The 10,950-nt window shown below is 39.1% G+C and overlaps 3 protein-coding genes across 8 annotated transcripts in view; all 3 read right to left on the bottom strand.

Moving 5' to 3' along the window:
• Positions 1 to 3,326, bottom strand: part of ical1 (islet cell autoantigen 1-like) — a 14,110-nt gene extending 10,784 nt beyond the window's left edge. The window contains exons 1-3 of one of the 6 annotated variants that reach the window (XM_015059261.1): positions 3,151 to 3,326; positions 2,198 to 2,230; positions 1,938 to 2,112 (exon numbers count right to left, since the gene is read on the bottom strand). In XM_015059261.1, coding sequence (XP_014914747.1) covers positions 1,938 to 2,112; positions 2,198 to 2,205 — 183 coding nt within the window. In that variant the 5' untranslated portion in view covers positions 2,206 to 2,230; positions 3,151 to 3,326. The remainder of the gene's footprint in view (positions 1 to 1,937; positions 2,113 to 2,197; positions 2,231 to 3,150) is intronic. The other 5 variants (XM_015059267.1, XM_015059245.1, XM_015059253.1 and 2 more) reach the window with 5 other exon arrangements.
• A 722-nt stretch (positions 3,327 to 4,048) lies between these two features.
• On the bottom strand, positions 4,049 to 8,900 carry wdr12 (WD repeat domain 12). Its single transcript, XM_015059296.1, has 12 exons — positions 8,697 to 8,900; positions 8,339 to 8,433; positions 7,723 to 7,817; positions 7,531 to 7,637; positions 7,326 to 7,441; positions 7,089 to 7,243; positions 6,876 to 7,007; positions 6,657 to 6,797; positions 5,586 to 5,691; positions 5,355 to 5,487; positions 4,480 to 4,552; positions 4,049 to 4,380 (listed from the first exon to the last, which is right to left on the bottom strand). Exons 1-12 carry the CDS (start codon positions 8,735 to 8,737, stop codon positions 4,303 to 4,305), a joined length of 1,272 nt encoding a protein of 423 aa, XP_014914782.1. The 5' UTR covers positions 8,738 to 8,900; the 3' UTR covers positions 4,049 to 4,302.
• Positions 8,901 to 9,737: 837 nt separating this feature from the next.
• LOC106964013 (nucleolar protein 58-like) lies at positions 9,738 to 10,940 on the bottom strand. The gene is made up of 5 exons (XM_015059232.1): positions 10,787 to 10,940; positions 10,642 to 10,703; positions 10,393 to 10,544; positions 10,186 to 10,307; positions 9,738 to 10,108 (listed from the first exon to the last, which is right to left on the bottom strand). Exons 1-5 carry the CDS (start codon positions 10,910 to 10,912, stop codon positions 10,049 to 10,051), a joined length of 522 nt encoding a protein of 173 aa, XP_014914718.1. The 5' UTR covers positions 10,913 to 10,940; the 3' UTR covers positions 9,738 to 10,048.
• Between the last annotated feature and the right edge of the window lie 10 nt (positions 10,941 to 10,950).

The following is a 10,950-nucleotide window of genomic DNA, read 5'->3' as shown; positions in this document are numbered from 1 at the left end:
TCGGTGCCGACAGGTTGGTCATAAGAGGGTACTCACTTTTCCCACAGTTTTCCTCAGAAGCTACGTGCAGTGAGACTGATCTAAGCTCACATATCTATCCGGACAAACAATTATTTCTGGAGTTGAGAGTTTAAATCTCACACACACTAACAAAAACTCTTGCTTCACCTGCTCTGTGCGGTGTAGTCACGCAATTCTTGCGTATGGAACACCAAGAGGGCCAAAATTGTGCAAAATTTTATGAGCCTTTCACATGCAAAGTACTGCGTTCGCAACTTAAAGTGTACGTAAATTAAATGCAGGCGAAAAGGAACCGATTGATACCGACTAATCAAAACTCAGAACCAAATGGCAGAAATTCCAAAACTAAACAGTAAGATTTAGGAAAAACACAAGAGAACTTCACACATTTGAGTTTTGTAACCTCAGAATATGAATTTAAGCATACAAATATCCTTACTTTGAGAATTTATGGTAATATTTCTACATTTAGTTTGTTTTAGTGTAACCATGGATTTTCGGGATATACCCTTTCCGGTGAACTCACATCCCTCTGCCTTGTGAAAAGCTTGCTACACCAGTACGCAGCATGTATCATAGCAACAGAATCTCAGAGGCTTTCCTGAAGAGGAAACAAAATAGAAGTCTCCGTGACACTTTCATAAAACATCTGAAATGCCAGATTTAGAGTAAAAACACACAACAAACTTTAAACTTCACACAAAGCAACATAAAGTGTCTCCTCTTTAGCGCTGTAAGACAGAAAAATGGACGATGCAGCTGCACATGTTCAGAGTTACTCATTAACTGGAGAATAAACACAGACTTCCTTCAGTGTGTCTCCCTCAGTAGTGGTCAAACATCTGTCAACGTAAACAGAACGATCGTACTGCACAAGCTGTTGTGTTGGGCGCAATACTGACTGGTTCACTGACTCCATGTGCATCTGATAAACCCTGCCTTGTTGTAGAGACAATATATACTAAACAAGCATTACAGAGCACAAAACATCCAAGGGTTTAAAGTAATTGCAAATTTGATCTGCTCATTTAGTGCCCTGAGGACAATTTCTGAGGCAAACGGGAAGAAAAAAAAAACGTTCAGATATTGTGTTTCAAATTTCTTTTCCCCGTCCTCTTTCTGATCACCATGACAGCGAGTAGGGATCTGGGGGCAAACAGGCTGCCGGATCTTGTTCCAGAGTGAACAACAGGCTCACAGTTTATCCCTCAATATTCAGCGACACACACACACACACACACAGTACCATGTCCCTCACAAACCAACACCATGTGTTGATGCTTGTTTTTAAGTTCCAAAAAATGGGAAGCAAATAGGGACGACGCGAATGGAGCGTTCCAGAACCTTTAGTTTTGTACCATCTTGAAAAATGTTTAAAAATGAGTAAAAAGCAGCAAAACAAATAAAATTTTATTTTTACATTATTTGACAAGATATATTAACAACAATGTATTAGGGTTCATTGCTGATAGGAAAAAGAAAAGAAAAAAGAAAAAAAAAAAGAGTAGCATAATTGCACCAAAAAAACGGAGTACATTTTTGCCAAAAAATTTTAAATTTTCTAAAAAAAAAAAAACAAGGAAGTTTCTGAGTTTGAAAAGTTGAAAATGTACTACAAAAAACTGAAAATTTGAGATTAATCTCAGAAATTTTGTAGAAAAAAAGAGTATTTTCTAGCAAATATTCAACTTTTCAAATTCAGAAATTACCTTTTTTTTCTAGAAAACTTCTGAGTTTTATGGCACAAATTTACTTGCTTTTATTTTATATCTACAACTACCTTAGTATGTCGTCATATCTTTTCAAAAGGCAAAAGACGGATATAAAAATGCCACATTTATTAGCTTGTTGGTATCAACAACTCTTCCTGCAGAAAACCCCGCCCCCTCCAACATATTGCAAATAAGCAGGCCTACCTCAAGCTTGGAGTCCAGGTCGGCATCTGAAGCCACCACATACTCGTCCTCCTTCTTGCCTGTAGCTTTGATGAGGACCTGCTTGGTCTTCCAGAACTTCTTCTGCATGCGCGCCATCACTGAGCTGTCCTCGTCCAGCAGAGCCCGGCCGCCGCTCAGCATGTCTGCAGCAAACCTGGAGGTTTAAGGGACAAAAGGCTCGGTCAGGTCTACGCGGTGGCAGGTTAAGCCAAAATCAGGTGTGCTTAAATGTTACATACCCCTCCATCTTTGGATATCAGCTGTTTTCTGTTCTGAAAGAACCCAAAAGTTTTAGTTTTAGAGAAACTAACCAAGCAATGGATAACTTTCTTTGGCATTTAATTAATTTCAAAGAAATAGTGAATGAAGAAAATTATTTGCACTTTTGAAAAGTGTTAAATTTTGTTATGCCTATGCTTTGAGAACCACTAGAAATTTCACATTTAAATAAATAAAAAAAAGCAAAATACATATACTTAAACGAACTGATATGCTGCCCTATGCCTTATGTGATGTCATCAGACGTATGCCTGGTAGATCCCGTGTTGGTCCAATGTACTCTGATTAAATAACAATATACAACAAAACAAATCCAAAACTGACAATAACAAATTATTCTATGGGTAACAAACTATGACTAAACGCAGTTTTGTTGACTTTCCAGAGAAGACTGGATAGCAGCTTTAAGAGGAGACTGAACTCCAAGCTGACAACCGTTCCTATTAAGCCAGAGAGTTGTAATCAAGTTACAACCTGTTATTGTGGCTTATCTGTAGCCGAACAGAGCTGATGGACGCTACAGGCTAAAGGGGCTAATTGAATATGGTTCCCGGAGCTGGGAGCAGACACCTGCGACCTGGCAGCAGCTGATGTTGAAGCAGGTGTTCGGTTTCACTAAACGCCCCCTTTGTTGACAAGAGAAGAAAACTCCGAGGTGTCACTCGGATACGTGTTACTTCCGAGAGAAATACCGCGATAAGGTGGACAAGTAATTCGTGAAAGTCGACAAAATAAGCGTCAATTGGGTTTCTCCGCTAGCAACAATTTAGCTAACAGCAAATGTCACTTGGAGAACGTCTCAGCAGAAGAACATTCAAAGCAGCGACTGACCCGTCAACAAGTCGGGTTATTTTCACCCTCTCTTCCTCTCTGTTGTTCCGTATGAATGTGAAATTAAAGGATAAACTACTACCTTGCTCGTAGTGTTGTCCAGCGGCGCGAGCATCTATGCGGACCAGCTCGGCTAACCTCCTCTCCCGATAGCCATCATCCTCTGAGTCAGAGAAACAGGATATGCACACGCGCTGCAATGGCGGCGAATGACCACGAGGGGCCACTGTTCGCCAGATTCCGTCGAAGATCGTCTATTATGATAAAAGCCGCGAACGACGTAACAAGTTCACCTCTTGTCTGCTAAGATACATTAAAGTTTCACACAAGACTTAAATTAAGTTTTATGAATAAGGAGACGTCTGAATGCAGATAAAATAGCACATGCCAGTGTTATGGGAAGGTGGAGAGTGGCAAGTCCCGGTTGTCAAACCCGTCTGAGCAGGAAAGGCTTATCCACAAGACAAGAAACATGAGGAAGTTCATGAGGTGAGACATTTCCTAAAAGGAAATACTGGCATAAACCTTCTTAATAGACCTAGAGATTAAAATATTTTTTACATATTTTTTTCTGTGTATATAATAAAATTACAGTCCTTAGCAAAACCATAGATATTCCTTGAATGCTTTCCATTTTTATGTTACAACCACCAAAATTTGGTTTATTTAAGAGAATTGTAACATTTTCATATCATTTGACATTACATCCACTAAGGTCACAATGCATGACCAGACCAGAATTTCACTTTCTTTCTTTTTTTAACCTTAATATAAAAATGCTCTACACACATCCCACCATCCAGGCAATGGTATGAGAATGTTATCTGAAGCGAGCTAGCTTTACTTAGCTTGATAATTTTTTCAAAGAAAAATGATCAAAATTGAATATTTCTAGATGTAAAAAGCAGATTTTTGAGCTTGTATTTGCATTATTAATTGCTAAGGGGATTAAATACAAATGCATGCGACATTTTCCAAGGTTTCATTTGATAAAAAAAAAAACTTTAATAAGAAATACTTTTTTTTTTACATGTAGAATAACACTTGTACATAACGTTAGGTTTACTTGTCTTTTGAAATCTAAAAATTTCCACCAAAGCACTTGAATTAAAGTTGACACGTTTTAGGAAGAAAAATTAATTTATACTCTGTTTGGGTTACAGGGAGACATTTAAATCGAAGGAAAATCTGCGTAAAACAACCAGGATCCAAAAACAAGATGGCCGCCGTCTGCCTACGCTCCTGCATCCGTCTGAGCAGCCGAGTATTTGTAGGTGTAGAGCTTGTTATCTGCGCCGCCGCTCAACATCAGCTGAAAGACAAAAGCACAACAACGATTCGGCCAATGAAAATGAAGTTTTGCGACGAGTTGCAAGGAGAGCTGATGAGAAATCCTGACGGTTTGCCTCACCCCGCTGTCTGTCCAGTCCACACAAAACACTTTGTCCTCGTGAGCCGCCAGATCGTACAACGGAGCCTTGCAGCTGAAACGAAACGGTTCACAGAATGAGGCAATGTCCTGCTTTATCTACTATGGAATCAGTAAATGATTTAGGTGAATGAATGCTTTTCTTTAAGCTTTTATGTGTAATTCTGACTCCATGTGGATTTGAGGAAATCAAATCCACCAAATTGAAACTGTAACAATGATTGCAACAAGAGCTGAGGTAACCATGGTAACAATCAGATTACTATGCAAATGCAGAGTAATCTGCATTTGCAGATTGATGGATTCTCTCACACATACTGTCGATTTTGCGAATAAAGTGACAGAAAAATTATGAGTTGGAATAATTACCGAGCCACAAAACATCTGATTTCTTTGATTTTCCTCTTTTTTGGGGGCTTCTGGGTTGTTAGTTTTGTTTAATCTCTTGTTAAAGGTGCACCTTTTATTAAAAATGCACTTTAATTCTTAATTGACAACATAGTTGGATTTTAATGTAAATATATCCCTCCCCCTTTCTTTAATATTAACAATTGATTCAAAGTTTTATTGTTTTCCATAAGGTGATGATATATATTCACATTCTTTAAGTCTACCAAATTGCTGACAACTTAAAAAAATCTGTTCTCTATTTCACATTTGCATAAATAGGAAGGAAATATTTTAATTGCAGAAATTGACATTTATGAGTTTTTTTTTTTTTATTCTTTCCCACTCTCTAAAATACAGTTTTTGTGCCCAAGAGTCAAAGGTGGATCAATGTGATTATGAACAACCGAGTTTCAAACATCTAATTTCATCATGATTTTCAGAGTTTCAACTACTTTGTATCTGCGTACCTCCTGGTGTCCCACAGTTTGACCAGGTTGTCCAGGGAACCGGAGATGAGCTGGTGCTCATGGGAAGGCGCCCACTTGACTGCGGTGATCCAGCCGGTGTGGGACGTCAGAGACAACAGCACCAGCGTTCCGTCTGATGAGCAGAAGTTGCAGAAATGACATGAGAAAGTAGAAAAGAAGAGGGGTTGTTTGTAAAACTTTTTTTCCTGATAATTTAAGCTCAGTTGGTACCTTTGGTGCGAGGGTCCCAGAGTCTGATGTGTCTGTCGGTGCTGGCTGAGGCCAGCCGTCGACACAGAGGAGAGTAGGAGATGCAGTTGAACACTTTACTGCCCGACTGGGGGGGAACAAAACAGAATGCATTGTGGGAAACATGACAGAAATTTACTAGTAAACAGATGCATCTACAAAACCACTCCCACACATTTATATATCAAAGTGCTCATCATTTCAGCATTGGTTGGCATTATAATAATCTTCAACATATTTTATTGGGATATTATTATGCTAGGGAACAACTCAAAGAACCAATTAGCAGGAAGTCCATTTTTCTAAAAGCGGTGGAGGAAAAAAAAAAAAAAAAGCAAGGTTTTGGCCCACTTCTAAATCTAATTAAAATCTACCAATCAGATGTCGAGCGATTTTTCAATTCAGTTTAATTAAATTCAAATATACTTCACTCATCATAAAGGAAAATTTACGATTAGGGCCACTACAGATGGAAAAAAAAAGAGGAAGTGTACATTTTCACCTAAAAGTTAACATTTTCTGGAACGAAGAAGGAAATTTGTGAGATTGATCACAAAACTTTTTTTTTCCTTACAAATTTTTCAACTCATCAAACTCAGAAATTTCAAAGTTTTTTTTTCTCAAATAAAACTTCCATTGAGGTTGAAAATGTGTTGGTTTCCAAAATTTGACAGAAAACAAGTTGAGATTCATCTCAGAAATCTTTGAGAAATTCTTTTTCAAACTAAGAATTTTTCATTCTAGAACAATGACAGAAAACTTTGAGATTAAAGTTAAACAAAACTTTAATCTCAAAGTTTTGTTCTAGGAAATTTTTGACTTTTCAAACTTGGAAATTCCCACGTTTTTTTCCCCCTCAAAATTTTCTGAGATTTAATTTTCAGTCAAAAATTTGCTAGAAAAAAACTCTGAAATTTCTTCTTGATCATTTTAAAATTTAACAACATTTAAATTTAATATGTTAAAATTTCAAGAAAAACTGCAGCTGTAGCTGGCTCACTTGGGTGGGGACTATTAGTTGAGAATAGTGGCATGAAACACTGCTCTTCTTACCAGCGTGGTCTTCATGACTCCAGCCTCCACGTCCCATAGTCGGATGGTGTGGTCCCAGGATGCACTGCACACTTCCTCGCTGTCACACCACAAGACGGAGGACACCGCCTCGTTGTGTCCGGACAACGTCATCAAGGGAGTCTGTGTTGGAGAAGGAAAACACGAGTCAGAAGCTGGAGGTGCGGTTTTAAGCTCTTCCAGGTCGGGTTCTGTGCGCACCCTGGTCAGGCCGAGCTGCTGCGTCTTCTGTTTCTTCCTGGGCCGGTCAGCGGACTCCTCCACCTCGTCCGCCTCCTCCGTGGGCACCGCCGACCAGATCTTCAACATTTTGTCCCAGGAGCCGCTGCAGAACTGGAGGAAATGGAGAAAACGCTTTTAATCTGAGCTTTTCGATTCAAAAATAAAACGCTAACTAACGCTTTAAATATTGACCTTAGAGCCTGTGGGGTCTGTGGAAATGGCGTCGACGCTTCCTGTGTGTCCGCGGCAACAGTGTCTGGCTTTCACCTGGTTCCTCTCAGAGTTCCACTCCCACAGCAGGACGGTCTGGTCCAGAGATGCAGTCAGGAGCAAGGACGTCAGGCCGTCTGTACAGCAAAACACAACTTTAAGTAAAAAAAAAAAAAAAAGAACCTACAAACTGGGATGTAAAGGTCTAAGCAAGCTGACCTCTTTTGACCCAGGCAACATCCTTCACCACATCAGAGTGTCCAGCCACTGTCGTCACCACCTTCCCTTCCAAAGACCATATCCTGGCTGTCTTATCATACGATCCTGTTAGGATCCTGGAAAACAGGGGGGAATATTTAACAAAACTGGAGCTTTGTTAAAGGGAATAAGTGACATTTGCCAAACCAAAGCAGGAAACGTTTACCACTCGCTGTCCGCCTCCACGGAGCTGATCCAGTCGTCATGCATGATGCACTCCTCCGGCTCTGGCGCCGTGATCCGCTGCACGTACTCTATCTCCACTACGTCTTCCTGAAACACAGACGGGAACACTCAGCTCTACTGGGTTTTAGAACAGTTAAAGTTAAAAGTTAAAGAAAGTTCAGGCCGGTCTTACTGTTGATATTCCCTCTGTCTCCATGTGAGTGGCCAGCTGGGTTCGCAGGAATTGACCCTTGACCAGGAAGTCAAACTCCACTCTACTGTGAGATGCTGTTGGAGCAAGCACAAAATACTGTAACAAATGAACCGCGGTTATATCTTGAATTTATAGCCAGTTTTTGTGGATTTTCTTTTTAAATCAGCAATATTGCAACAAGTAACTGGATAGTTTGCAAAAGTTTTTCCTTATGTCTTGGTATGGAAGGTTACTTAAATGTAAATTGAGAATATTGTTTCATAGTATTGCAAAAAATAATTTGAAGGCTTATCCTAACAATTTAGATTCATTATCATGATCAATTCCAATTAATGGCATTTAAAAGCCACATTAATTTACAGTATTGTCAGGAATGTTTACATTTTCTCCACTATTTGTTCCATGAAGGCATCATTATGTTCAAGAGTATTTTTCTAGAACAGTATTCATCTTTGTGAGGCTACGACTGCTGTTTCATGCAATTACGGAAAATAAATACTTTTTATTTTATAAGATATGTGCCAGTTTTCTTGGGTAAAAGCAGCTATGCTCATGGTAGCATAATTTGAATTGTTTATGTTTTCTGTCACTTTACCATGCTTTGCTTCCAGGAGCTTGTTGATAACGTTGCTAAGATCCTGGACTTCAGAGGCAGCTGGGATGGAGAAAGGGACGTCATCTACAACATACCTACACAGAGAGAGAGAGAGAGCTATCAGCCTGTTTCAGTGCTATTAAATTAAAAGGTAAATAATGACAGCAGCTAGTCCTAACTTTACGTTTATTATAAATAGCTTGCTAAAATTACGGACCACGTGCACTTTAGTACTAAGTCAACAACAGAACTCAACCGCAAAGATTAAATAAATTTGACTCTACTACAGTTTAGCTTCACGAACTAGCTGCTCAGTTAGCTTAAAGCGTTGTTACTGCGTCTCTGTTTACAGTCTCACCTTTGGTCTTCTGTGAAGAACCTCGCCTGTAACTGCGACATTTTGACTTGTGTAAGACAAAAATGTATATATATATCCCAGAAATTAGCAAACTGTCATAAAACTATTCCGCTTCACTTCATAACATATCCAATTCTCATGCAGTGTCGCCATGTGCTGTGTGGGAAGACTTTCAAGTCGAAAACCGATCGAGTTCGGCGACTCGTTGATCGCCTGATCATGACTGGTTACTGAGCACTACCCCATTGACGCACGCGCGAATGAATTCTACGGCAACTTCAGCGCCATTTTATGAGTGGCATTTTCAAACCTTCATCCATAGCACTTGTTCCGAAAGTTTTAATAGAAGCTAAGTACTGTGAGGTCTCTTCTTCTTCATATTAAATAAATAAAAAAATATATATATGTGTAATAAAATACTTCATTATAATTTAACTTTTATCACATTTGAATGCTTCATACTATTAAGCTAATTTCAATCATAAAAAAAGATAACCCGAGTGAATTAAAAGGTTGTTTTTAAACGGAGATTTAATTTAGAAAGACAAAAAAGCTAGCATTATTAGCCCTAATGCTAATAACTTGTTAATTTACCACTGCCATCAAGCATTAAGAATAAATGACGATGACTAATTAACACTGACTTGAATATTTATCCAATCAATCATGTTTATTTACATACCACAATTCAGCAGCAAGACAATGTGGTTAACCACAGCAATGTGGTTTATATTATAAAAACACGAAAATAGTCATAGAACACAGTCAGCAATTGAAGAGCATTGCCTACAATCTGTTTAACTTTATTCCAGTTCATATGCGTACAGTAAACTCTTTTGACCTCTGACTAAATCAAAACTACCCTGTTTCATCCTGATGGATAATGCTTATTATTCAGTCATTCAATTACAAGACTTTCAATGTAGAAATCTGTAGTTTTGACATCTAAACGATGGCTTCAGGGAAATTTTGAGAAATTACGTAAGTTTTTTTAATTAGGGCACAAGTTTAGATTTTTATGAAACAGAAAACAGTCATGACTCAAATGAGAAATCTCCATTTATTTGTCTCGTCATTCACATTTGATCTCATTTCATACAGACGTCTCAACATGAAAACAGCTAAATTAAACGGATAAAAAAGAAACATTAGAAACTCCGTGAGATTTCACTCATGACTGGAGCGACGCTCTCTCTCATCCATAAAATGAGATCTGCCGAATTTCACATTCGTCTTTCATGCCAGGGAATAGGCACCATAATACTGCTGTGCCTTTTTGAAGATAAAAATGTTTGAGACAAATGTATAAAGAAAGAAAAGCCAAAATAAAGAATATACACTATGCTAACTCTTCAATCATCCTCTTCCTCCTTCACCTTCTTTTTTTTCTTCTTTTTCTTCTTTTCTGTTGGCTGAAAAGCAAAGACGAGAGCAGTTAAAAAAAATTAATTAAAACTATAAAAAATTTGATTCAATATGTGAAGTTTACCTCCTCACTGATTGGTATCTCCTCATCTTCTTCCTTTGGCTCCTCAGGTTCCTCCTCTGCCTTCTTTTCCTTCTTCTTCTTCTTTTTCTTGGGAGACTCTGCTGCCGTTTCGACCTCTTGCTCTAGAAAACAAGACGGGGACGTTTTTGAGCATCGTGGATTCCTGAACGTATTTGGAAGAGTTTTTCTCTTTTGAAATACACACACCTTCTGCTACCGGTTCCTTTTTGGGCTTTTTGAACTTGGTTACAGGTACAGGGTCCTGTTCACTCTTCTCCCCCTCGACTTCCTCAAATTTCCTCTTTTTCGAGGTGGACGGAATTGTCGAGTCGCCGGATGGATCATAGATTTTCACCTCGCTGAGTTGGAAGAAACAAAAAGGCATTTAATAATCCCACTTGGGGAAAAAAAAAAAAAAAGAAAACTCCCAAAAAGCAGGAACAAGTTGCTCCTCACCTCTTGTGCTGGTATTTGTCTGCCTTTGCCATTGCTTTGCCTGTTCCGCTGATTCTTCGGATCTGTGGCGGGAAAGAAATCGGGAGTTAAAGGCAAACAAAGGAGGACAAACAAAGCGGGTCAGAATCGATCTTCGGACTCTTACTCCTCTGTCCTCCAGCTGTCGTAGTCTGGCCTCCAGCTTGGCCCGGTTCTCTGCTCCCATTTCTGCGTTCGTGTCCTCGCCAAGTGCGTCGTATCGGATAGCCAGCGCTGTTTTAGCCGCCAGCATTCGGGAAATCTGGACATAACGCGACAGGAGAGCATTTG

The sequence above is a fragment of the Poecilia latipinna genome, unplaced genomic scaffold (assembly GCF_001443285.1).
Source record: "Poecilia latipinna isolate Pla-1442-1.1 unplaced genomic scaffold, P_latipinna-1.0 Scaffold65, whole genome shotgun sequence".
Classification (NCBI taxonomy): Eukaryota; Metazoa; Chordata; class Actinopteri; order Cyprinodontiformes; family Poeciliidae; genus Poecilia; species Poecilia latipinna.
This window is presented reverse-complemented; position numbering and strand designations above follow the sequence as displayed.